The sequence below is a fragment of the Bombina bombina genome, chromosome 8 (genome assembly GCF_027579735.1).
Source record: "Bombina bombina isolate aBomBom1 chromosome 8, aBomBom1.pri, whole genome shotgun sequence".
Lineage (NCBI taxonomy): Eukaryota > Metazoa > Chordata > Amphibia > Anura > Bombinatoridae > Bombina > Bombina bombina.
The window spans coordinates 132,644,281-132,671,913 of record NC_069506.1 but is presented as its reverse complement, the minus strand read 5'-3'; the positions used below and the strand labels follow the sequence as shown (position 1 = coordinate 132,671,913).

Genomic DNA, 27,633 nt, shown 5'->3' with positions numbered 1-27,633 from the left:
GGAATCTACGTCGTGGAACAGGAACACAGCCCTTCAAGTGTGACAGATAGTAGCGTCGCCCCTGCCATGGACTTGAGAGAAAAAAAGCAGACAGTAAAACTTGTCAACGCCGATTGCTTGTGGAGCTGTTAATATGAGTCTGGATGGTTTCGCAGAAAGACTCTCTCTGCATCTCCGGACTTTAACTTTCACCCATGCTCTGAGAGGCTGACAGGACTACTTAAAACTCCAGTCCCATGCCGAAGAGTACTACCCTCCATAAGAGACTATCGAAAACTTCTGACACTTCTCTGCCAACCTCCTGGGACGAAAGGCAAAGAATGACTGGGGGATGAGGGAAGTGGGAGGAGTATTTAAGCCTTTGGCTGGGGTGTCTTTGCCACCTCCTGGTGGCAAGGTTCTGAATTCCCAAAAGTAATGAATGCAGCTGTGGACTCTTTCCATTTATGAAGAAAATGGGCTTTGCATAGATTTAAGAGTCCTAATGATATTGCAATACTGCCCTATGTCTGCATTTTAACTACTTTAAAAGCCCCCACTAACACTGACTAAGAGCAATCCCACAATAGTAGATCTCTGTCACTCGGCGTACAGTGAACTGTACAGGGAGTGCAGAATTATTAGGCAAGTTGTATTTTTGAGGATTAATTTTATTATTGAACAACCACCATGTTCTCAATGAACCCAAAAAACTCAATAATCAAAGCTGAATAGTTTTGGAAGTAGTTTTTAGTTTGTTTTTAGCTATAGCTATTTTAGGGGGATATCTGTGTGTGCAGATGACTATTACTGTGCATAATTATTAGGCAACTTAACAAAAAACAAATATATACCCATTTCAATTATTTATTTTTACCAGTGAAACCAATATAACATCTCAACATTCACAAATATACATTTCTGACATTCAAAAACAAAACAAAAACAAATCAGTGACCAATATAGCCACCTTTCTTTGCAAGGACACTCAAAAGCCTGCCATCCATGGATTCTGTCAGTGTTTTGATCTGTTCACCATCAACATTGCGTGCAGCAGCAACCACAGCCTCCCAGACACTGTTCAGAGAGGTGTACTGTTTTCCCTCCTTGTAAATCTCACATTTGATGATGGACCACAGGGTCTCAATGGGGTTCAGATCAGGTGAACAAGGAGGCCATGTCATTAGATTTTCTTCTTTTATACCCTTTCTTGCCAGCCACGCTGTGGAGTACTTGGACGCGTGTGATGGAGCATTGTCCTGCATGAAAATCATGTTTTTCTTGAAGGATGCAGACTTCTTCCTGTACCACTGCTTGAAGAAGGTGTCTTCCAGAAACTGGCAGTAGGACTGGGAGTTGAGCTTGACTCCATCCTCAACCCGAAAAGGCCCCACAAGCTCATCTTTGATGATACCAGCCCAAACCAGTACTCCACCTCCACCTTGCTTGCGTCTGAGTCGGACTGGAGCTCTCTGCCCTTTACCAATCCAGCCACGGGCCCATCCATCTGGCCCATCAAGACTCACTCTCATTTCATCAGTCCATAAAACCTTAGAAAAATCAGTCTTGAGATATTTCTTGTCCCAGTCTTGACGTTTCAGCTTGTGTGTCTTGTTCAGTGGTGGTCGTCTTTCAGCCTTTCTTACCTTGGCCATGTCTCTGAGTATTGCACACCTTGTGCTTTTGGGCACTCCAGTGATGTTGCAGCTCTGAAATATGGCCAAACTGGTGGCAAGTGGCATCTTGGCAGCTGCACGCTTGACTTTTCTCAGTTAATGGGCAGTTATTCTGCGCCTTGGTTTTTCCACACGCTTCTTGCGACCCTGTTGACTATTTTGAATGAAACGCTTGATTGTTCGATGATCACGCTTCAGAAGCTTTGCAATTTTAAGAGTGCTGCATCCCTCTGCAAGATATCTCACTATTTTTGACATTTCTGAGCCTGTCAATTCCTTCTTTTGACCCATTTTGCCAAAGGAAAGGAAGTTGCCTAATAATTATGCACACCTGATATAGGGTGTTGATGTCATTAGACCACACCCCTTCTCATTACAGAGATGCACATCACCTAATATGCTTAATTGGTAGTAGGCTTTCGAGCCTATACAGCTTGGAGTAAGACAACATGCATAAAGAGGATGATGTGGTCAAAATACTCATTTGCCTAATAATTCTGCACTCCCTGTAGTTTCTAGTTAAACAGGGAAGATTAGGTCACCTCCTCTACGCCTTGTCTAGGAACTCCAATTTGCAGCATGTCAAGCAGCAGGAAAAAAAAGACACAGTAATGTGTGAAATAGCCACAGGTTCTGGCTTATTAGCTTAAAATCAGTGTTGCTGAGAGCTTTTTAAACAATTAAAATACATGCATACGAACAGTTTGACAGAATCATCAATGCAAAGGTACTGTTGTGGTAACTATGCGTGGTTGCTGTTAAACAGCTCTCGGGTTATTGCTAGTTAAATCTTTTAAATTGGTAAAACCTTTTCTTCTTAGCTGGAAACCCTTTTAAAACCATCAGGGTGGTTGCACCCATTCTAAACAAACTTATGTTTAAACACAGTTTCAGTGTACATTACTGTGCTATTTTTCTTTTCACCGGTTTATATTTTCTGTTTTTTTTTTTTTTCTCATTATAGCTGAAAAATGTACAAAGATAAAACACTGGTTTACAGCATCAGACCGACTGATACTCCACAGATGTTTGGGCTGCATTTCAGTGGTATACCTACAATGACATCCAGTCCTGAAAGATTCAGAATATACCATTTACTATACTGTGTTTCAGATCCAGGCTATTATCGTCAGTAAAAGAACAAGAGGTGAAAAAAAATGTAGGCCTGATGAAACATCCAAGGAACTATTAAAGCTTCCACAAACTGTGCCTGAGGATCCCTGGACTTCTCAAAGAATCTGGGGAGCTATACGTTCAAACGAGAAGCCATCAAGCCCTTGTTCCGGGAAGACCCCACAGGTTTACAATCTAATGGAAGACTTCCAGATGAAGAGACTATTCCCTGAATAAAGGGACTGCTCTCTGCCCATACCAAAATTCAGCAAACCTCCCTCATCACCAGAGAACTGCAACTTTTTCTCTTGATGATTGATGAAAGCCACTGTTGTGACATTGTCTAGAAACGCAGATAAATCTTTCTTTTAAGGAGATGACAGAACTGAAGGGCCCTGAAAATTGCACAGAGTTCCAGAATATATACAGTATATGGATAACTTCATCACTTTAAGTAACCAAGCTCCCTGTGCTCTCTGAGACACCCAGACTGCACCCCAACCAGAAAGACCTGCATCTGTTGAGATCACAGTCCAATTTGGATGGACTAAGGATGCCTCAAAAAACAATGGAGTGATTATTGATCCACCAAGAAAAAAAAAAAAAAAGACATATCTGAAGAGCTGAAAAGCTGAAGAAGCCTCATGTGTACCCAAACAAAAGGAATGGCATCTGAGGCTATTAAAGGGATAGGAAAGTCAAAATTAAACTTGTACTACTCAAATAGAGCATGTTATTTTAGGACACTTAAATTCACTTCTATTTTCAAATGTGCTTCATGCTCTTGGCATCCCTTGTTGAAAAAGAATATGCACATATCCTACCCTAGTGGGAGCTAGCTGCTTATTGGTGCATGCTCCCATATGTTTTGTGATTGGCAAACCAGATGTGTTCAGCTAGTTGCCAGTAGTGCAATGATGTTCCTTTAGCAATGGATAGCAAGAGACTGAAGTAAAGAACTGAACCAATAGATCTGGAACAGAATGAAGGCATAATCTTCCCCTACCGGAAGATCTAGATCTAGGCTCACACCTTTTTGCAGACTTGGTTGACAAAACAGGCTTCTTTGACTGTTTAGACCTGTTCCAAAATATAGATTAAAATAAAAATGGACAACTTCTGGGTCTCAACTTAACTAAAGAAACGAAAATGGCTACTGGCTAGAAGCTCTATACATACACTTAGACAGAAATAATGACATCCAGACCAGACCCAAAAAACACCTTTAGTTAAAAAGGAAGAATTAAAGAATTAAAAACCATGTCAGCAGACTATTATATCAACCATAAAGTTCAAGTCTAAACAAAAAGAGGAAGAGTCAGTTTCTTGCTTAAAGTAAAATATTTTCTGGCAAATTTAAGTGAACCCAATTTTCCCTGTGCTTGTGTATATACTGTGCACGTTTGCACCTGCTCAGAAAAAGTTGGACCTGAGAAAGTGTGCATATAAAAAAAATGCACACATTTTGTCAATGGAAGTATAAAGGAATGTTTTCTTGATTTGTTATTTAAAATTGCATGCTTTATCTGAATCATGAAACTTTTACTGTAGTGGCCCTTTATGATGCCAAGAAGCAACTGGAGCCCAAAGAAAGGGTCAATACAGTTAAAGGTCTAGACATCCAAGTGAAAGGCAAGAATAGAGTAAAGAATCAAAGTTGGAGAAAATCTGTATGTTGAAGAAATTGCAGAAAAATATGTAGATGGGGTATACAATGATATATTGTTTGTCACTTATACTCACAATGGGAGGCCACACAGTATCTACCAATGTTAGTTAAGTTCAGTAAACTACAGTGTAAGAACAGTGACAGTATCATATACAGCATATCAAAAACTGCATATCAAGGGGGAACTTCCGGGCAGCGGCCATGATAGGTTGTAAGACTTTTACCTCTTCCAAGCGGTTACATAAATCTACATTTTTCACTCCATCGCACATTTCTTTTAGATCAAGACATCACAGGAAAGAAAGCTTAACTGCAGGTTACTATTATCTTTCGATTAAATGCAATACCCAGCACACAACTAAAGGTTGCAGCCTACCATCTCACCCCCCCGGCAGGGCACTCTGGTGCCTCTGTCGTTAGAAGGCAGTGATATTCCGCAAGACACTGCATAAACTACTCTAAGCAAGACACTGTCCATACCAGCAATAATCCCTGCCTTACTACTACGCACCCATTATGGAGATCCCTTCATTCTTTATAGAAGAGCTACGCTACTTGCTTGCTAGTCACCATGCGGACTTGGAAGCTGAACTGGTCACAATAGTTTGCAGTAGCAGTACTCAATTGGACCAGCAACCCTCTCAAACTGAGCCCAGCATGAAGGAAGGTGGGAGCGTTGACGCTTTGGGGCCCCAGCGTCTATACGCTACCTCCAGAAAAATCAAAGGAGACCTGGAACCGAAGGCTGCGGTATTAGCAACAGGACAAGAGGGAGTGCAGGTGAAAGATGCAAAGATTACCTCAATGAGCTCAGCTTATTTAACCCTATCTTGTGTCACTACACTTACAATGCTCAACCCGGATATGCTGCAGTACCGAGAAAACAGACTGCTATGCACAAGCGATCTGGACTAAAAAGCATAACCACAGCTGTGGAAACTCGAGGGCAGATTCCATATACCCCTCTCCAGCTATATTACAGCCGCATATACTTCTACACGGTGGCGAGCTTCCTTGACCAGCTCAATGGAAACTTAACTTACACTCCCACGTAATCTTACTGTTCTTCAGGTGGGACCCTGGAGGTTCAGCTTAATCAAAAGGCAGACCAAATACGTATCCCACAACATTGCTCCTTGTATAATTTGTACACCGTCGTAGTTGGTCACTGACGACCAGCTCCTGGAGAAATGTTGAATAACAAACTGCCTAATCTAGAACTAGAAATGGGGTAAATATTTGGCCACTAACTTTTACGGATGTAATACTCATCTTCCCATACTCAGACTTTTGGACATGTATTAGCCGACTTTAAACATATAATAAGCGCCACTCATACTGCTTCCTCGTCTGAGAACTGGATTAATTTATATCATCATATGTGGATTTATAACCTGTAGATTCACAACATCTATAATTAGTTAATTCCACAGTTGTACACTAACCATAGTATTCACTCCCAAGATTAATTTTCATTCTTATTTTTCCATTTTAATGTTCAATAGCTTTTGCAAAGTATACAACATGTAGCTACTAGATGTGTATAGTTAGCCTGTCAACATCTGGACATTTACCATTCCAACTATGCTTCCAGCCCTTAATATATGGCTTGCTGAGCATACATATATTGACTTTAAGCCTCTATTATGCGCCATACCCTGATGCCCCTTTGATAGAGGGATTGATATGTTTCTGCCGTTAGGGGTACATGCACCTTGTTAATCTACAATTAACTTAAAACAGGCTTATCTCTAAAATTATTGCAGCTTTATATTAAAGGGCCATTATACCCACATGATTTCTTTCATTATTTAGAAAGATAATACATTTTTAAACATCTTTCTAATTTACTTCTATTATCTAATTTGTTTTATTCTCTTGATATTCTTTGCTGAAAAGCATATCTAGATATGCTCAGTAGCTGCTGATTGGTTGCTGCACATAGAAGCCTCATGTGATTGGCTCACCCATGTGCATTGCTTTTTCTTCAAATAAGGATATCTAAAAAATGAAGCAAAATAAATAATAGAAGTAAATTGTAATGTTGTTCTATCTGAATCATGAAAGAAAGATTTTGGGTTAGTGGCCCTTTAAGTGTAGTGCTCACTTCTGAGTTTGATTACAAATGTGTACTACGCTATGCAACTTTATACTTTAATGTTGAGACCCTTATTAAGCAGTGACACATATCTATACTTAGACATATTTGCATTGAGCCTTGTGCAGGCGGGACCTGCTTTGGTAATGTAGCAGTTCAAACATGCAGGATCTTATTGCAGGAAACATTCTTACTTTGCTATGCCAAACATGCCATATTTAAGTGATAGGAAAATTCTAATGGTGTAGCTTATGCTGTACAGGTTAATAGCACTGGTTTTGTTTCCTATATTACATGTCTATACTAGTCCTATTTATATTACAGACTTGAATAGCACAGGATCTTTCATCCATTATCTTTCCTGCTAAAATGAGGGCTTTAGATCTATATAACACATAACATGCTCTCATAGGTTTAAACCTCATAGTATTTATCCTAGCTAGATTTTGGGCATTTTGAGTGAGACATCGTTATCCACTTTTCTGATGTAGCTCACCCTATATTACAATATATTATTTACCCTGGCAATAAATATTCGGCTGCTACTGACTACTAAATAACCTGACCCTATGTTCTCAACTACAATGTCAATATAAGCTCCAATGCATCCTGTTTCATTTATAGCTTTATTTGAGATCAGTGAACTAACTTATAAATTTTGAGTTATTTCACCCCATATCTAAGAGGTGTACCTTATCCCTCACAATATAGCAGTGAAACTGCCTTCAATATACCTCCTGAGGAATTGATCTATGAAGTAAGTCCATCCTCTCTAGATAATAAATCAATAGATCTGCTCTTTATTCATACTTTACAGGAAATTCTCCTGAATCAACGCTAAGTTTTACGTTACTAACTATTCCTTGAACCAAAAAGGACTCATCCTAGCTATTTACTAAAAAGAAAAAGAAAAGGTTTACTAAATGGGGACCAAGAGTGGCCTCTCTCATCTCTGAACACCCTCTTTAACTTACATTAGTCTCTTAAAGTGAATGTAAATTTTCACGAATGAAAGCCCTGTTTTTAAAAACAGAATTTATGTTTACCTGATAAATTACTTTCTCCAACGGTGTGTCCGGTCCACGGCGTCATCCTTACTTGTGGGATATTCTCTTCCCCAACAGGAAATGGCAAAGAGCCCAGCAAAGCTGGTCACATGATCCCTCCTAGGCTCCGCCTTCCCCAGTCATTCGACCGACGTAAAGGAGGAATATTTGCATAGGAGAAATCATATGATACCGTGGTGACTGTAGTTAAAGAAAATAAATTATCAGACCTGATTAAAAAACCAGGGCGGGCCGTGGACCGGACACAACGTTGGAGAAAGTAATTTATCAGGTAAACATAAATTCTGTTTCCTCCAACATAGGTGTGTCCGGTCCACGGCGTCATCCTTACTTGTGGGAACCAATACCAAAGCTTTAGGACACGGATGAAGGGAGGGAGCAAATCAGGTCACCTAGATGGAAGGCACCACGGCTTGCAAAACCTTTCTCCCAAAAATAGCCTCAGAAGAAGCAAAAGTATCAAATTTGTAAAATTTAGTAAAAGTGTGCAGTGAAGACCAAGTCGCTGCCTTACATATCTGATCAACAGAAGCCTCGTTCTTGAAGGCCCATGTGGAAGCCACAGCCCTAGTGGAATGAGCTGTGATTCTTTCAGGAGGCTGCCGTCCGGCAGTCTCGTAAGCCAATCTGATGATGCTTTTAAGCCAAAAGGAGAGAGAGGTAGAAGTTGCTTTTTGACCTCTCCTTTTACCAGAATAAACAACAAACAAGGAAGATGTCTAAAATCCTTTGTAGCATCTAAATAGAATTTTAAAGCACGAACTACATCCAAATTGTGCAACAAACGTTCCTTCTTTGAAACTGGATTCGGACACAAAGAAGGCACGACTATCTCCTGGTTAATGTTTTTGTTAGAAACAACTTTCGGAAGAAAACCAGGTTTAGTACGCAAAACCACCTTATCTGCATGGAACACCAGATAAGGAGGAGAACACTGCAGAGCAGATAATTCTGAAACTCTTCTAGCAGAAGAAATTGCAACCAAAAACAGAACTTTCCAAGATAATAACTTAATATCAACGGAATGTAAGGGTTCAAACGGAACCCCCTGAAGAACTGAAAGAACTAAATTGAGACTCCAAGGAGGAGTCAAAGGTTTGTAAACAGGCTTGATTCTAACCAGAGCCTGAACAAAGGCTTGAACATCTGGCACAGCTGCCAGCTTTTTGTGAAGTAACACAGATAAAGCAGAAATCTGTCCCTTCAAAGAACTTGCAGATAATCCTTTCTCCAAACCTTCTTGAAGAAAGGATAGAATCTTAGGAATTTTTATCTTGTCCCAAGGGAATCCTTTAGATTCACACCAACAGATATATTTTTTCCATATTTTGTGGTAGATTTTTCTAGTTACAGGCTTTCTGGCCTGAACAAGAGTATCAATGACAGAATCTGAGAACCCTCGCTTTGATAAGATCAAGCGTTCAATCTCCAGGCAGTCAGTTGGAGTGAGACCCGATTCGTATGTTCGAACGGACCTTGAACAAGAAGGTCCCGTCTCAAAGGTAGCTTCCATGGTGGAGCCGATGACATATTCACCAGGTCTGCATACCAAGTCCTGCGTGGCCACGCAGGAGCTATCAAGATCACCGATGCCCTCTCCTGATTGATCTCCGCGCCCTGCTTAAGGAGGTGTTATCTACTCTGGATGATTGTGTGTCACATAAATCACATCTATTTAAATGAGAAGGAACCTTGGCTTCCCCACATACAGAACACAGTCTATCTGGTAGTTCAGACATGTTAAACAGGCATAAACTTGATAACAAAGTACAAAAAACGTTTTAAAATAAAACCGTTACTGTCACTTTAAATTTTAAACTGAACACACTTTATTACTGCAAATGTGAAAAAGTATGAAGGAATTGTTCAAAATTCACCAAAATTTCACCACAGTGTCTTAAAGCCTTAAAAGTATTGCACACCAAATTTGAAAGCTTTAACTCTTAAAATAACAGAACCGGAGCCGTTTTTATATTTAACCCCTTTACAGTCCCCGGTATCTGCTTTGCTGAGACCCAACCAAGCCCAAAGGGGAATACGATACCAAATGACGCCTTCAGAAAGTCTTTTCTGTGTATCAGAGCTCTTCACACATGCATCTGCATGTCATGCTTCCCAAAAACAAGTGCGCAATAGAGGCGCGAAAATGAGGCTCTGCCTATGATTAGGGAAAGCCCCTAGAGGATAAGGTGTCCAATACAGTGCCTGCCGGTTATTTTACATAATTCCCAAGAATAAAATAATTCCTCAAAGCTATGAAGTATTAAAATATGTTTATATATCAGTCGTTTTAGCCCAGAAAATGTCTACAGTCTTAAAAGCCCTTGTGAAGCCCTTTTTTTCTTATGTAATAAAAATGGCTTACCGGATCCCATAGGGAAAATGACAGCTTCCAGCATTACATCGTCTTGTTAGAAATGTGTCATACCTCAAGCAGCAAAAGTCTGCTCACTGTTTCCCCCAACTGAAGTTAATTCCTCTCAACAGTCCTGTGTGGAAACAGCCATCGATTTTAGTAACGGTTGCTAAAATCATTTTCCTCTTACAAACAGAAATCTTCATCACCTTTCTGTTTCAGAGTAAATAGTACATACCAGCACTATTTTAAAATAAACTCTTGATTGAATAATAAAAACTACAGTTAAACACCAAAAAACTCTAAGCCATCTCCGTGGAGATGTTGCCTGTACAACGGCAAAGAGAATGACTGGGGAAGGCGGAGCCTAGGAGGGATCATGTGACCAGCTTTGCTGGGCTCTTTGCCATTTCCTGTTGGGGAAGAGAATATCCCACAAGTAAGGATGACGCCGTGGACCGGACACACCTATGTTGGAGAAAATACTATTAAAAACAGGGGCATTCATTCATATAGTTTAGATAGCAGCTTTTTTTTTTTTAAAATACTTACCTTTTCTTTCTTGCTAGTTTGGAGCAGCAATTACCCCGCGCCCAGGTTCTCTCTTCTTACGTCAGAAATTATTAATCCGGCTTCCTCCAATAACGGCTTCCCCCCCAGAGCAAACATTGCCTGAGGCCACGCCATGATTGAAGGAAGCCGGATGTCATTTCTGACCGAAGAGACGACCTGGGGGCGGGGTAATCGCTGCTCCGTGGTTCCAAGCTTGCAAGGAATAAAAGGTAAGTATTTTTTAAAAACGGCTGCAATGTAAACTTTCATGAAAAAAAAACTGCATATCTAGACTACACAATCTGCAAGCGTGCAGAATATTTTTCTTTACCTGATTAAGTTTAACAGCAAAGATTACCTGATAATTTATATAAACCCTTCTACTTACATTTTATTGTATTATCCAATCTCTCAGTTGTAGGTGTTACAGAATAGTGTTGTAGATGTGCTTCTTCTTTAATAGCGGTGTATTCCCCAAACTTGTCAATAAACTTACCTAATAAAATGAAAATAAAATAAAAATAAAATAAAAATAAAATAAAAATAAAATAAAAATAGTGTGAGTAAACCAATGATGCACCAAATCTATTGTAATCCACATATTAGAAAAACATAATGAACATTAACACCTAAACACAAATAATCTTTGAGCATAATACAAATAAATGTAATGCATATTGATTATTTTACCTACATTTAATTTAATTTACACAAAAGGTGCTTTTTCCAATTCCTTTGAGAGGATAAACTACATCCTGCAACCTGCATATTTATATATACTGCATTTCATCTAACCTTGCTACATAAGATATGGTGATAAGTGTAACATTTACATCTGATGTCCGATTTGCCACATCAAATAAAGCAAGGTAAAACATCAAACATTTAGGGGTGCATCACTGGACTGCTCTGGATCCTCGAAATTTTGTTCTAATAAAAATCAGTATAAAATATTTTAATACAAATAACAATACTACAAGGTACCTCAAAACTGTCAACACAATGACACACACTTATTTAACCCCTTAATGACCACAGCACTTTTCCATTTTCTGTCCGTTTGGGACCAAGGCTATTATTACATTTTTGAGGTGTTTGTGTTTAGCTGTAATTTTCCCCTTACTTATTTACTGTACCCACACATATTATATACCGTTTTTCTCGCCATTAAATGGACTTTCTAAAGATACCATTATTTTCATCATATCTTATAATTTACTATAAAAAAAATTATAAAATATGATGAAAACATGGAAAAAAACACACTTTTTCTAACTTTGACCCCCAAAATCTGTTACTCATCTACAAACACCCATGCTAAATAGTTTCTAAATTTTGTCCTGAGTTTAGAAATACCCAATGTTTACATGTTCTTTGCTTTTTTTGTAAACTATAGGGCCATAAATACAAGTAGCACTTTGCTATTTCCAAACCATTTCTTTTCAAAATTAGCGCTAGTTACATTAGAACACTGATATCTTTCAGGAATCTCTGAATAGCCATTGACATGTATATATTTTTTTTTAGTAGACATCCCAAAGTATTGATCTAGGCCCATTTTGGTATATTTCATGCCACCATTTCACCGCCAAATGCAATCAAATACAAAAAATCATTCACTTTTCACAAATTTTTTCACAAACTTTTGGTTTCTAACTTAAATTATTTACAAACAGCTTGTGCAATTATGGCATAAATGGTTGCCAATTCTTCTCTGGGATCCCCTTTGTTCAGAAATAGCAGACATATATGACTTTGGCGTTGCTTTTTGGTAATTAGAAGGCCGCTAAATGCCACTGCGCACCACACGTGTATTATGCCCAGCAGTGAAGGGGTTAATTAGGGAGCATGTAGGGAGCTTTTTGGGGTAGTTTTAGCTTTAGTGTAGTAGACAACACTGATATCTTTCAGGAATCTCTGAATAGCCATTGACATGTATATATTTTTTTTTAGTAGACATCCCAAAGTATTGATCTAGGCCAATTTTGGTATATTTCATGCCACCATTTCACCGCCAAATGCGATCAAATTAAAAAAAAACGTTAATTTTTTCTCAATTTTAGGTTTCTCACTGAAATTATTTACAAACAGCTTGTGCAATTATGGCACAAATGGTTGTAAATGCTTCTCTGGGATGCCCTTTGTTCAGAAATAGCAGACATATATGGCTTTGACATTGCTTTTTGGTAATTAGAAGGCCTCTAAATGCCGCTGCGCATCACACGTGTATTATGGCTAGCAGTGAAGGGGTTAATTATGTAGCTTGTAGGGAGCTTGTAGGGAGCTTGCAGGGTTAATTTTAGCTTTAGTGTAGAGCTCAGCCTCCTACCTGAAACATCAGACCCCCTGATCCCTCCCAAACAGCTCTCTTCCCTCCCCCACCCCACAATTGTCCCCGCCATCTTAAGTACTGGCAGAAACTCTGCCAGTACTAAAATAAAAGGTATTTGGCCTTTTTTTTTTTTTTTTTTTTTAAAAAGCATATTTACATATGCTTATGTGTAGGTTTCCCCCCCTTAGACCCCAACCTCACTGATCCCCCACCAAACAGCTCTCTAACCCTTCCCCTCTGCCTTAATGGGCGCCATCTTGGGTACTGGCAGCTGTCTGCCAGTACCCAGTTTTGTAAAAAAATGTGCCTTTTTTTAAAATAATTCCCTTTTCTGTAGTGTAGCTTCCCCCCCCCCACCTAGACCAAACCCCAACCCCTTCCAGGTCCCTTAGATTACATTTTGAATATTTACATTTATTATTTTTTTTTAACTTTTAACTTTTTTTTTTCTGTAGTGTAGCGGTTCCCACCCGCTCCCGCCCCGTGCGCACTCCCGTGCGCGCCCCCGATCCCGCCCCACTCCACACAGAGCATCGATGGCCGCCCACCCGCCTCCCACGTAAGCTCCCACCCACCAACGATACCGGCCATTGATGTCCGGTGCAGAGAGGGCCACAGAGTGGCTCTCTCTGCATCGGATGGCCAAGGGGGGTTGTTGCAGGATGCCTCCATATCGAGGCATCACTGCAATAACCGGAAAGCAGATGGAAGCGAGCAGGATCGCTTCCAGCTGCTTTCCAGACCAAGGACGTACGCCACACGTCCTCTGTCATTAACTGTATTTTTTTTTGAGGACGTGTGGCGTACGTCCTTGGTCGTTAAGGGATTAAACAAAGTTTTAGCACTACTTTTACATAATTATAGTGCAAAAACAAAAATATATATGTGTTTCTTTCATGTTGGTAAGAGTCCACGAGCCGTTACTCCTTGGAATTCAACTCCTGGTCACTAGGAGAAGGCAAAAATACCCAGTATTTCATATGCTTTTAACCCCTTGACCGAATCCAACACACACACAATATACACATATATTTATGCTTACCTGATAAATTATTTTCTCTTACGGTGTATCCAGTCCACGGATTCATCCTTACTTGTGGGATATTCTCATTCCCTACAGGAAGTGGCAAAGAGAGCACACAGCAAAGCTGTCCATTTAGCTCCCCTCAGGCTCCACCCCCCCAGTCATTCGACCGACGGTTAGGAGAAAAAGGAGAAACCATAGGGTGCAGTGGTGACTAGTTTAAACAATAAATTTTAACCTGGCTTAATTGCAAGGGTGGGCCGTGGACTGGATACACCGTAAGAGAAAGTAATTTATCAGGTAAGCATAAATTCTGTTTTCTCTTACAAGGTGTATCCAGTCCACGGATTCATCCTTACTTGTGGGATACCAATACCAAAGTTTTAGGACACGGATGAAGGGAGGGAACAAGACAGGTAACCTAAACGGAAGGCACCACTGCTTGCAAAACCTTTCTCCCAAAAACAGCCTCCGAAGAAGCAAAAGTATCGAATTTGTAAAATTTGGCAAAAGTATGCAGTGAAGATCAAGTTGCTGCCTTACAAATCTGTTCAACAGAAGCCTCATTCTTGAAAGCCCATGTGGAAGCCACAGCTCTGGTGGAATCGTTCAGGAGGCTGCTGTCCAGCAGTCTCATAAGCCAATCGGATGATGCTTTTCAGCCAGAAGGAAAGAGGTAGCAGTTGCTTTCTGACCTCTCCTCTTACCAGAATAGACAACAAACAAGGATGATGTTTGTCTGAAATCTTTAGTTGCTTGTAAATAGAATTTTAAAGCACAAACCACATCAAGATTGTGTAATAGTCGTTCCTTCCTTGAGGATGGATTAGGACACAGAGAAGGAACAATGATTTCCTGGTTAATGTTCTTATTAGAAACCACTTCAGGAAGAAAACCAGGTTTGGTACGCAAAACTACCTTATCTGCATGGAACACCAGATAGGGTGAATTACACTGCAAAGCAGATCATTCTGAAATTCATCGAGCAGAAGATATAGCTACCAAAAACAAAAAACTTTCCAAGATAATAACTTAATATCTATGGAATGTAAAGTTTCAAACGGAACCCCTTGAAGAACTGAAAGAACTAAATTTAGACTCCATGGAGGAGCCACAGGTTTATAGACAGGCTTGATTCTGACTAAAGCCTGTGCAAACGCTTGAACGTCTGGTACTTCTGCCAGACGCTTGTGTAACAAAATAGACAGAGCAGATATCTGTCCCTTTAAGGTACTAGCTGATAACCCTTTCTCCAATCATTCTTGGAGAAAAGATAATATCCTTGGAATCCTAATCTTACTCCAAGAGTAACCCTTGGATTCACACCAACAAAGATATTTCCTCCATATCTTATGGTAAATTTTCCTGGCGACAGGTTTTCTAGCTTGGATCAGAGTATCTATGACTGATTCAGAGAACCCACGCTTGGATAGAATTAAGCGTTCAATCTCCAAGCAGTCAGCTGCAGAGAAACTAGATTTGGATGCAAGAATGGACCCTGTATTAGAAGATCCTGCCTCATTGGCAGTGTCCATGGTGGGACAGATAATATGTCCACTTGGTCTGCATACCAAGTCCTGCGTGGCCACGCAGGCGCTATCAGAATTACCAGAATTTGTTTGATTCTGGCTATCAGCTGAGGGAGAAGGGGAAACGGTGGAAAGACATAGGCCAGATTGAAGGACCAAGGCGCTACTAGAGCATCTATCAAAGCCGCCTTGGGGTCCCTGGACCTGGATCCGTAAAAAGGAAGTTTGGTGTTCTGACGGGACGCCATCAGATCCAACACTGGAATGCCCCAAAGCTGAGTCAGCTGAGCAAACACCTCCGGATGAAGTTCCCACTCCCCCGGGTGAAAAGTCTGACGACTTAGGAAATCCGCTTCCCAGTTGTCTACTCCTGGGATGTGAATCGCAGAAAGGTGGCAAGAGTGGCAAGAGTGATCCTCCGCCCACCTGATTATCTTGGTTACTTCCTTCATCGCTAAGGAACTCTTTGTTCCTCCCTGATGATTGATGTATGCTAGTCGTGATGTTGTCCGACAGAAATCTGATGAACTTGGCCGCCGCTAGCTGAGGCCAAGCCTGGAGCGTATTGAATATCGCTCTCAGCTCCAAAATGTTTATCGGGAGAAGAGACTCTTCCCGAGACCATAGGCCCTGAGCTTTCAGACTGGCGTCGGTCGTTACAATGATCCACTCCGGTCTGCGGAAGCACATTCCCTGAGACAAGTGATCCAGAGACAACCACCAGAGAAGAGAATCTCTGGTTTCCTGGTCCAGTTGGATTTGAGGAGACAAATCTGCATAATCCCCATTCCACTGTTTGAGCATGCACAATTGCAGTGGTCTGAGATGAATTCGAGCAAATGGGACTACGTCCATTGCTGCTACCATAAATCCGATTACCTCCATGCACTGAGCTACAGATGGCCGAGGAATTGAATGAAGAGCTTGGCAAGTGCTTAGAAGCTTTAACTTTCTGACCTCCGTCAGAAATATTTTCATTTCTACCGACTCTATTAATGTTCCCAGGAAGGGAACCCTTGTGAGTGGGGACAGAGAACTTTTTTCGGTATTCACCTTCCACCCGTGAGACCTTAGAAAGACCAGAACAATATCCGTATGAGCCTTGGCTCTGGGAAAAGACGACGCCTGAATCAAGATGTCGTCCAGATAGGGTGCTACTGCAATGCCCCGCGATCTTAGAACCGCTAGAAGGGACCCTAGCACTTTTGTGAAAATTCTTGGAGCGGTGGCCAACCCTAAGGGAAGGGCCACGAACTGGTAATGCTTGTCCAGAAAAGCAAACCTTAGGAACTGATGGTGATCTTTGTGGATAGGAATATGAAGGTACGCAGCCTTTAGATCCACGGTAGTCATATATTGACCTTCCTGGATCATCGGTAAGATTGTCCGAATGGTCTCCATCTTGAAGGATGGAACTCTGAGGAATTTGTTTAGAATTTTTAGATCCAGGATTGGTCTGAAAGTTCCTTCCTTTTTGGGAACCACAAACAGGTTTGAGTAAAAACCCAGTCCTTGTTCTGTAATTGGAACTGGACATATCACTCCCATCTTGATTAGATCTTCTACACAGCGTAAGAACGCCTCTTTCTTTGTCTGGTCTGAAGACAGACGAGAAATGTGTAACCTTCCCCTTGGAGGGAGGTCCTTGAATTCTAGAAGATATCCCTGAGCAACTATCTCTAATGCCCAGGGATCGGGAACATCTCTTGCCCAAGCCTGAGCAAAGAGAGAGAGTCTGCCCCCTACCAGATCCGGTCCCGGATCGGGGGCTACCCCTTCATGCTGTCTTAGTAGCAGCTGCAGGCTTCTTGGCCTGTTTACCCTTGTCCCAGCCCTGCAAAGGCTTCCAGGTCGCCTTGGGCTGTGAAGTGTTACCCTCCTGCTTTGCGGTTGCAGAGATTGAAGCAGGACCGCTCCTGAAGTTGCGAAAGGAACGAAAATTTGCCTTGTTTTTAGCCTTAAAAGGTATATCTTGCGGGAGGGCATGGCCCTTTCCCCCAGTGATATCCGAAATAATCTCTTTCAACTCTAGCCTGAAAAGGGTCTTTCCATTGAAAGGGATATTCAGTAACTTAGTTTTAGACGACACGTCGGCCGACCATGATTTCAGCCATAGCGCTCTGCGCGCCATGATGGCAAAACCAGAATTTTTCGCCGCTAACTTGGCTAATTGCAAAGCGGCATCTGTTATAAAAGAATTAGCCAGCTTTAGAGCTTTAATTCTATCCATAATTTCGTCATATGAGGTCTCTGTCTGGAGCGACTCCTCCAGCGCCTCAAACCAGAAAGCCGCTGCAGTAGTCACAGGAATAATGCAGGCAATAGGTTGGAGAAGGAAACCTTGTAGAACAAATATTTTCTTTAGTAAACCTTCCAATTTTTTATCCATAGGATCTTTGAAAGCACAACTGTCTTCAATTGGTATGGTTGTGCACTTGGCAAGTGTTGAAATTGCCCCCTCTGTCTTAGGGATCGTCTGCCATGCGTCCCGCCTGGGATCAGTTATAGGGAACATTTTCTTAAAGATAGGGGGGGGGACAAAGGGTACACCTGGTCTCTCCCACTCCCTATCCACAATGTCCGCCACCCTCTTCGGAAACGCATCAGTGTATACAGGGACTTCTAGGAATCTGTCCATTTTACACAATTTCTCTGGGACCACCATGGGGTCGCAATCATCCAGCGTAGCCAATACCTCCTTAAGCAGTACGCGGAGGTGTTCCCGCTTAAATTTAAACGCTAAGGAATCTGATTCTGCCCGCTGAGAAATCTTTCCTGTATCCGAAATTTCTCCCTCGGACAGCACGTCCCTCACCGTCATTTCAGAGTGTTGTGAGGGTACAACAGATAAACCTTCCAAAGCTTCTGATTGCTCATACTCTGTTCTTAAAACCGAGCTATCACGCTTTTTAGGAAAAACTGGCAGTTTGGATAAAAATGCCGCAAGGGAATTATCCATGACTGCTGCTAATTGTTGTAATGTAATAGGAACCATTGCGCTAGAGGTACTAGGCATCGCTTGCGCGGGCGTGACTGGTGTCGACACATGGGGAGAGGAAGGTGGACTATCCTCATTACCTTCTGTTAAAGAATCATCTTGGGCTACATTTTTAAGTGAAACGTTATCTTTAAAATGCATAGATACATTAGCACACTTTAAACACAAATGTAAAGGGGGTTCCACCATGGCTACTAAACACATAGAGCAACGTCTATCTGTAGGCTCAGACATGTTAAACAGACTTAGACAGCAGTTAAAGACAGAAAAATACAATTTGAGAAAAAACGGTACTGTGCCTTTAAATAATAAAAGCGCACACTTTTTTACTAAATGTTCAAAAATGATCCAATCTTTCTGAAAATTTCACCACACGATCAAGTCAATTAACCCCTTAATGCCCGAACCGGAGCAACCTAAAGCTGACAACCGGTTAGCAAACTACAGCACCATGCCACAGCAATCTGCTGTGGCCCTACCTTGCCCCTGGGGATTAGTTGATGAAAAATAAGCCTCTATGAAGTCCTCAAGAAGTTTTAGGACCCTCCACGTGAAGCTGCATGAAGCTGTCTGCAATATGAAGAGCGCAACTGAGGCGCGAAATTTAGGCCCCCTCCCTCTCCACTCCGGAGTTGTGGGGCCTTCAAAACCCTAAATAGGTGTCCAAAATTCTGCCATGTGGAATAAAACCCCAAATAACACTCCAAAAGTGATAAAAACATGTATAGCGATTATATTTTACTAAAAAAATAATTGATTGCCCTTTAACAGTGTCCACCAGTCATTTAGCCCTGATAAATAAGCCTTCCTTCTATACTGAGTCTCAGAATATGGCTTACCTTCCCCACATGGGGATTCTTGTCAGTCTTCTAGCATTACTAAGTCTTGACTAGAAAAAGATGACTGAACATACCTTGTAGCAGTTAATCCTGCAAACTGCAAACCCCCAACTTAAGTTTTCTTGGTACTCCTCAGTCCTGCGTGGGAACAGCAGTGGATTTTAGTTACAACATGCTAAAATCATTTTCCTCTCAGCAGAATTCTTCATCACTTTCTGCTAGAGAGTAAACAGTACAAACCGGCACTATTTCAAAATTGAAGATATAAAAAACTACAAATCTAACACCACATTCACTTCCCGTGGAGATGCTACTTGTTAGAGCGGCAAAGAGAATGACTGGGGGCGCAGCTATATGGACAGCTTTGCTGTGTGCTCTCTTTGCCACTTCCTGTAGGGAATGAGAATATCCCACAAGTAAGGATGAATCCGTGGACTGGATACACCTTGTAAGAGAGATATATATATATATATATATATTCATGCAGTACATAGCCCATTGTGCGGCATTAAGTATATATAAGTTATGCCTTAAGGGGACACTGAACCCAAATTTTTTCTTTTGCGATTCAGATAGAGCATGCAATTTTAAGCAACTTTCTAATTTACTCCTATTATCAAATTTTCCTCATTCTCTTGCTATCTTATTTAAAAAGCAAGAATGTAAGTTTAGAAGCAGGCCCATTTTTGGTTCACAAGCTGGGTAGTCCTTGCTGATTGGAAAGCACCAGTAAACAAGTGCTGTCCAGGGTCTGAACCAAAAATTGGCTGGCTCCTTAGCTTAGATGTTTCTTTTTCAAATAAAGATAGCAAGAGAACAAAGAAAAATTTATAATAGGAGTAAATTAGAAAGTTGATTAAAATTGCATGCTCTATCTGAATCATAAAAGAAAATGTTTGGGTTTAGGGTCCCTTTAAGGAAGCTCCAGCAGTCTTGGTTTTCAAGTGACAACCAAGACTTGCTCTTTCTGAACTGCAGGCATCTGCCTTCATATCGTTGATTGTGCTCTGTTACCACAGGAGTTCAGACCGCCTAAGCATTGCAGTCAGTGACACTGTTTATGCCACTGTCTGCAATGACCTCTGTTAGTGTCGGTGGGAGGCACAGCGGTGGAGGGAGGAGGGATGTGGCGGGACCCTACAATGCACAAAAATAAGTGTGGATGGAAGAGGGAGGAGCCCTACATTAGCAATTGGAGGTGGTGGTGGTGGACCGCTACATTACAAAAAAATATAACACAAAAAAAATATCTATAAACTGAGAATACCACCAGTAGGAAAAGATTGTGCCAATACATTATATTGTACCCCCCCCCCCAATAAAAACAGAAGAAACAGGAGCGCAAAAGGACAAATCCTAGTGTAGATAGATAGATAGATAGATAGATAGATGGAGAAAAATGTATGCTTACCTGATACATTTATTTATTTCCGGATATGGTGAGTCCACGGCTTCATCAATTAATGTTGGGAATACCACTCCTGGCCAGTAGGAGGCGGCAAAGAGCACCACAGTCAAACTGTTAAGTATCACTTGCCACAAACCCCAGTCATTGGACCGAAGGGAAATGGAGAAAAAAAAATGGAGGTGTAGAGGTGCCTGAGGTAAAAACAACATAATTTATGCTTACCTGATAAATTTATTTCTCTTGTAGTGTAGTCAGTCCACGGGTCATCCATTACTTATGGGATTATATCTCTTCCCCAACAGGAAGTTGCAAGAGGATCACCCAAGCAGATCTGCTATATAGCTCCTCCCCTCACATGTCATATCCAGTCATTCGACCGAAACAAGACGAGAAAGGAGAAACCATAGGGTGCAGTGGTGACTGAAGTTTAATTAAAATTTAGAACTGCCTTAAAAGACAGGACGGGCCGTGGACTGACTACACTACAAGATAAATAAATTTATCAGGTAAGCATAAATTATGTTTTCTCTTGTTAAGTGTAGTCAGTCCACGGGTCATCCATTACTTATGGGATACCAATACCAAAGCTAAAGTACACGGATGAAGGGAGGGACAAGGCAGGAAGTTTAAACGGAGGGAACCACTGCCTGAAGTACCTTTCTCCCAAAAATAGCCTCCGAAGAAGCAAAAGTGTCAAATTTGTAAAATTTTGAAAAAGTGTGAAGTGAAGACCAAGTTGCAGCCTTGCAAATCTGTTCAACAGAGGCCTCATTCTTAAAGGCCCAGGTGGAAGCCACAGCTCTAGTAGAATGAGCTGTAATTCTTTCAGGAGGCTGCTGTCCAGCAGTCTCATAGGCTAAACGTATTATGCTACGAAGCCAAAAGGAGAGAGAGGTAGCCGAAGCCTTTTGACTTCTCCTCTGTCCAGAGTAAACGACAAACAGGGAAGAAGTTTGACGAAAATCCTTAGTTGCCTGCAAATAGAACTTCAGGGCACAGACTACGTCCAGATTATGTAAAAGTCGTTCCTTCTTTGAAGAAGGGTTAGGACACAAAGATGGAACAACAATCTCTTGATTGATATTCCTGTTAGAAACTACCTTAGGTAAAAACCCAGGTTTAGTACGCAGAACTACCTTGTCTGAATGAAAAATCAGATAAGGAGAATCACAATGTAAGGCAGATAACTCAGAGACTCTTAGAGCCGAGGAAATAGCCATCAAAAACAGAACTTTCCAAGATAACAGCTTGATATCAATGGAATGAAGGGGTTCAAATGGAACGCCTTGCAGAACGTTAAGAACTAAGTTTAAGCTCCACGGCGGAGCAACAGTTTTAAACACAGGCTTAATCCTAGCCAAAGCCTGACAAAAAGCCTGAACGTCTGGAACTTCAGCCAGACGCTTGTGTAGAAGAATAGACAGAGCAGAAATCTGTCCCTTTAACGAACTAGCGGATAAGCCCTTTTCTAAACCCTCTTGTAGAAAAGACAATATCCTAAAAATCCTAACCTAACTCCATGAGTAACTCTTGGATTCGCACCAATATAAATATTTACGCCATATCTTATGGTAAAATCTTCTGGTAACAGGTTTCCTAGCCTGTATTAAGGTATCAATAACAGACTCCGAGAAGCCACGCTTTGATAGAATCAAGCGTTCAATCTCCATGCAGTCAACCTCAGAGAAATTAGATTTGGATGGTTGAAAGGACCCTGAATTAGAAGGTCCTGCCTCAGAGTCAGAGACCATGGTGGACAGGACGACATGTCCACTAGGTCTGCATACCAGGTCCTGCGTGGCCACGCAGGCGCTATCAGAATCACCGATGTTCTCTCCTGTTTGATCTTGGCAATCAGTCGAGGAAGCATCGGAAATGGTGGAAACACATAAGCCATGTTGAAGACCCAAGGAGCTGTCAGAGCATCTATCAGCACCGCTCCCGGGTCCCTGGACCTGGATCCGTAACAAGGAAGCTTGGCATTCTGGCGAGACGCCATGAGATCCAGATCTGGTTTGCCCCAACGATGAATCAGTTGGTCGAAGACCTCCGGATGAAGTTCCCACTCCCCCGGATGAAAAGTCTGGCGACTTAGAAAATCCGCCTCCCAGTTCTCCACGCCTGGGATGTAGATCGCTGACAGGTGGCAGGAGTGAGACTCTGCCCAGCGAATTATCTTTGAGACCTCCAACATCGCTAGGGAACTCCTGGTTCCCCCTTGATGGTTGATGTAAGCCACAGTCGTGATGTTGTCCGACTGAAATCTGATGAACCTCAGAGTTGCTGAGGCCAAGCTAGAAGAGCATTGAATATCGCTCTTAACTCCAGAATATTTATTGGGAGGAGTTTCTCCTCATGAGTCCATGATCCCTGAGCCTTCAGGGAATTCCAGACTGCGCCCCAACCTAGAAGGCTGGCGTCTGTTGTTACAATCGTCCAATCTGGCCTGCGAAAGGTCATCCCTTTGGACTGATGGGGCCGAGAAAGCCACCATAGAAGAGAATCTCTGGTCTCCTGATCCAGATTTAGCCGAGGGGACAAATCTGAGTAATCCCCATTCCACTGACTTAGCATGCACAATTGCAGCGGTCTGAGATGCATGCACTGAGCTACTGACGGGTGTGGAATGGAATGAAGGGCATGGCAAGCATTTAGAAGTTTTGATAACCTGGCCTCCGTCAGGTAAATTCTCATCTCTACAGAATCTATAAGAGTCCCTAGGAAGGGAACCCTCGTAAGTGGTAATAGAGAACTCTTTTCCACGTTCACCTTCCACCCATGCGACCTCAGAAATGCCAGAACTATCTCTGTATGAGACTTGGCAGTTTGAAAACTTGACGCTTGTATCAGAATGTTGTCTAGGTACGGAGCCACCGCTATGCCTCGCGGTCTTAGTACCGCCAGAAGTGAGCCCAGAACCTTTGTAAAGATTCTTGGAGCCGTAGCTAACCCAAAGGGAAGAGCTACAAACTGGTAATGACTGTCTAGGAAGGCAAATCTTAGGTACCGATAATGATCCTTGTGAATCGGTATGTGAAGGTAGGCATCCTTTAAGTCCACTGTGGTCATGTACTAACCCTCTTGGATCATGGGTAGGATGGTTCGAATAGTTTCCATTTTGAATGATGGAACTCTTAGGAATTTGTTTAGGATTTTTAAGTCCAAGATTGGTCTGAAGGTTCCCTCTTTTTTGGGAACCACAAATAGATTTGAATAGAATCCTTGCCCGTGTTCCGTCCGCGGAACTGGGTGGATCACCCCCATTAGTAAGAGGTCTTGTACACAGAGTAGAAACGCCTCTTTCTTTATTTGGTTTGCTGATAACCTTGAAAGATGAAATCTCCCTTGTGGAGGAGAAGCTTTGAAGTCCAGAAGATATCCCTGAGATATGATCTCCAACGCCCAGGGATCCTGGACATCTCTTGCCCAAGCCTGGGCAAAGAGAGAAAGTCTGCCCCCCACTAGATCCGTTTCCGGATAGGGGGCCCTCTCTTCATGCTGTCTTAGGGGCAGCAGCAGGTTTTCTGGCCTGCTTGCCCTTGTTCCAGGACTGGTTAGTTTTCCAGCCCTGTCTGTAACGAGCAACAGCTCCTTCCTGTTTTGGAGCGGAGGAAGTTGATGCTGCTCCTGCCTTGAGGTTACGAAAGGCACGAAAATTAGACTGTTTGGCCTTTGATTTGGCCCTGTCCTCAGGCAGAGCATGGCCCTTACCTCCCGTAATGTCAGCGATAATTTCTTTCAAGCCGGGCCCGAATAAGGTCTGCCCTTTGAAAGGAATATTAAGCAATTTAGATTTAGAAGTCACGTCAGCTGACCAGGATTTAAGCCATAGCGCTCTGCGCGCTTGGATGGCGAATCCGGAGTTCTTAGCCGTAAGTTTCTATACATTTAGTACACAAATTTCTATGGGGCTCCACATAGGCCTTCAAACATAGTGAACAAAGAGATTCATCTGTGTCAGACATGTTTAAACAGACTAGCAATGAGACTAGCAAGCTTGGAAAAAACTTTCAACTAAATTTACAAGCAATATAAAAAACGCCACTGCGCCTTTAAGAAGCACAAAAAGCTGTCACAGTTGAAATAATAATGAACCAAATTAGTTATAGCAACCAAATTTTCACAGTAAATGTATTAAGTTAGCAAAGGATTGCACCCACCAGCAAATGGATGATTAACCCCTTAATACCCAAAAAACGGATAACAATTTAATAATTAACGTTTTTATCAGTCAAACACACTGTCACAGGTCTGCTGTGACTGATTACCTCCCTCAAAATGAATTTTGAAGACCCCTAAGCTCTCTAGAGACGTCCTGGATCATGGAGGATGATAATACATTTATTAGAATAGCGGCGAGATTCGGTCGGCAGATTAGGGGTTAATAATTGAAGTTAGGTGTCGGCGATGTTAGGGAGGGCAGATTAGGGGTTAATACTATTTATGATAGGGTTAGTTTTCTCCAACATTGGTGTGTCCGGTCCACGGCGTCATCGATTACTTGTGGGAACCAATACCAAAGCTTTAGGACACGGATGAAGGGAGGGAGCAAATCAGGTTACCTAAACGGAAGGCACCACGACTTGCAAAACCTTTCTCCCAAAAACAGCCTCCGAAGAAGCAAAAGTATAAAATTTGTAAAATTCTGGCAAAAGTGTGCAGAGAAGACCAAGTCGCTGCCTTACATATCTGATCAACAGAAGCCTTGTTCCTGAAGGCCCATGTGGAAGCCACAGCTCTAGTGGAGTGAGCTGCGACTCGTTCAGGAGGCTGCCGTCCGGCAGTCTCATAAGCCAATCGGATAATGCTTTTCAGCCAGAAAGAGAGGTAGCCGTAGCTTTTTGTCCTCTCCTCTTACCAGAGTAAACGACAAACAAAGATGAGGTTTGTCTAAAATCCTTAGTTGCTTCTAAATAGAACTTTAAAGCACAAACTACATCTAAATTGTGTAACAAACGTTCCTTCTTTGAAACTGGATTCGGACACAGAGAAGGAACAACTATTTCCTGGTTCATATTCCTGTTGGAAACAACCTTCGGAAGAAAACCAGGCTTAGTACGCAAAACGACCTTATCTGAATGGAACACCAGATAGGGTGGGTTACACTGCAGAGTAGATAATTCAGACACTCTTCTTGCAGAAGAAATATCAACCAAGAACAGAACTTTCCAAGATAGTAACTTGATATCTATGGAATGTAAGGGTTCAAACGGAACCCCTTAAAAAACTGAAAGAACTAAATTTAGACTCCAAGGAGGAGTCAAGGGTCTGTAAACAGGCTTGATTTTGACCAAGGCCTGTACAAAAGCTTGTACATCTGGCACAGCTGCCAGTCGTTTGTATAACAAGACAGATAAAGCAGAAATCTGTCCTTTTAGAGAACTCGCTGACAATCCCTTATCCAAACCTTCTTGGAGAAAGGAGAGGATCTTAGGAATTTTAATCTTACTCCAGGAGAATCCCTTGGATTCACACCAACAGATATATCTTTTCCATATTTTATGGTAAATCTTTCTAGTCACAGGTTTTCTGGCTTGGACCAGAGTATCTATCACTGAATCTGAATACCCACGCTTGGATAAGATCAAGCGTTCAATTTCCAAGCAGTCAGCTGCAGAGAAACTAGATTTGGATGTTCAAATGGACCTTGAACTAGAAGATCCTGTCTCAAAGGTAGCTTCCATGGTGGAACCGATGACATATTCACCAGGTCTGCATACCAAGTCCTGCGCGGCCACGCAGGAGCTATCAGAATCACAGAGGCCTTCTCCTGTTTGATCCTGGCTACAAGCCTGGGGAGGAGAGGGAACGGTGGAAACGCATAAGCTAGGTTGAACGACCAAGGCGCCACTAATGCATCCACTAGAGTCGCCTTGGGATCCCTGGATCTGGACCCGTAGCAAGGAACCTTGAAGTTCTGACGGGACGCCATCAGATCCATGTCTGGAATGCCCCATAATTGAGTCAACTGGGCAAACACCTCCGGGTGGAGTTCCCACTCCCCCGGATGGAAAGTCGGACGACTCAGATAATCCGCCTCCCAGTTGTCTACTCCTGGGATGTGGATTGCAGATAGGTGGCAGGAGTGATCCTCCGCCCATTTGATGATTTTGGATACCTCTCTCATCGCCAAGGAACTCCTTGTTCCCCCCTGATGGTTGATGTAAGCTACAGTTGTCATGTTGTCTGACTGGAATCTTATGAATCCGGCCTTCGCTAGTTGAGGCCAAGCCCGGAGAGCATTGAATATCGCTCTCAGTTCCAGGATGTTGATCGGGAGAAGAGACTCTTCCCGAGACCATAAACCCTGAGCTTTCCGGGAATCCCAGACCGCGCCCCAGCCTAATAGACTGGCGTCGGTCGTGACAATGACCCACTTTGGTCTGCGGAAACTCATTCCCTGAGACAGGTGATCCTGGGACAACCACCAACGGAGCGAGTCTCTGGTTATCTGGTCTACTTGAATCTTTGGAGACAAGTCTGTATAATCCCCATTCCACTGCTTGAGCATGCACAGCTGTAATGGTCTTAGATGAATTAGAGCAAAAGGAACTATGTCCATTGCTGCAACCATCAACCCTACTACTTCCATGCACTGAGCTATGGAAGGCTGCAGAATAGAGAGAAGAACTTGACAAGCGTTTAGAAGCTTTGACTTTCTGACTTCTGTCAAGAAGATCTTCATTTCTAAAGAATCTATTATTGTTCCCAAAAAGGGAACTCTTGTCGACGGAGACAGGGAACTCTTTTCTACGTTCACCTTCCACCCGTGAGATCTGAGAAAGGCTAGAACAATGTCTGTTTGAGCCTTTGCCTTGGAAAGAGACGACGCTTGAATTAGAATGTCGTCCAGATAAGGTGCCACTGCAATGCCCCTTGGTCTTAGAACCGCTAGAAGGGACCCGAGCACCTTTGTGAAAATTCTGGGAGCAGTGGCTAGTCCGAATGGGAGAGCCACGAACTGATAATGTTTGTTCAGAAAGGCGAACCTTA

General features: G+C 42.2%; 1 protein-coding gene across 1 annotated transcript in view; it reads right to left on the bottom strand.

Annotated features, from left to right (window-relative positions):
• LOC128638873 (zinc finger protein 436) overlaps positions 1-27,633 on the bottom strand; it is a 207,833-nt gene that overhangs the window by 141,231 nt on the left and 38,969 nt on the right. The window contains exon 7 of the mRNA XM_053691001.1: positions 10,899-11,006. Coding sequence (XP_053546976.1) covers positions 10,899-11,006 — 108 coding nt within the window. The remainder of the gene's footprint in view (positions 1-10,898; positions 11,007-27,633) is intronic.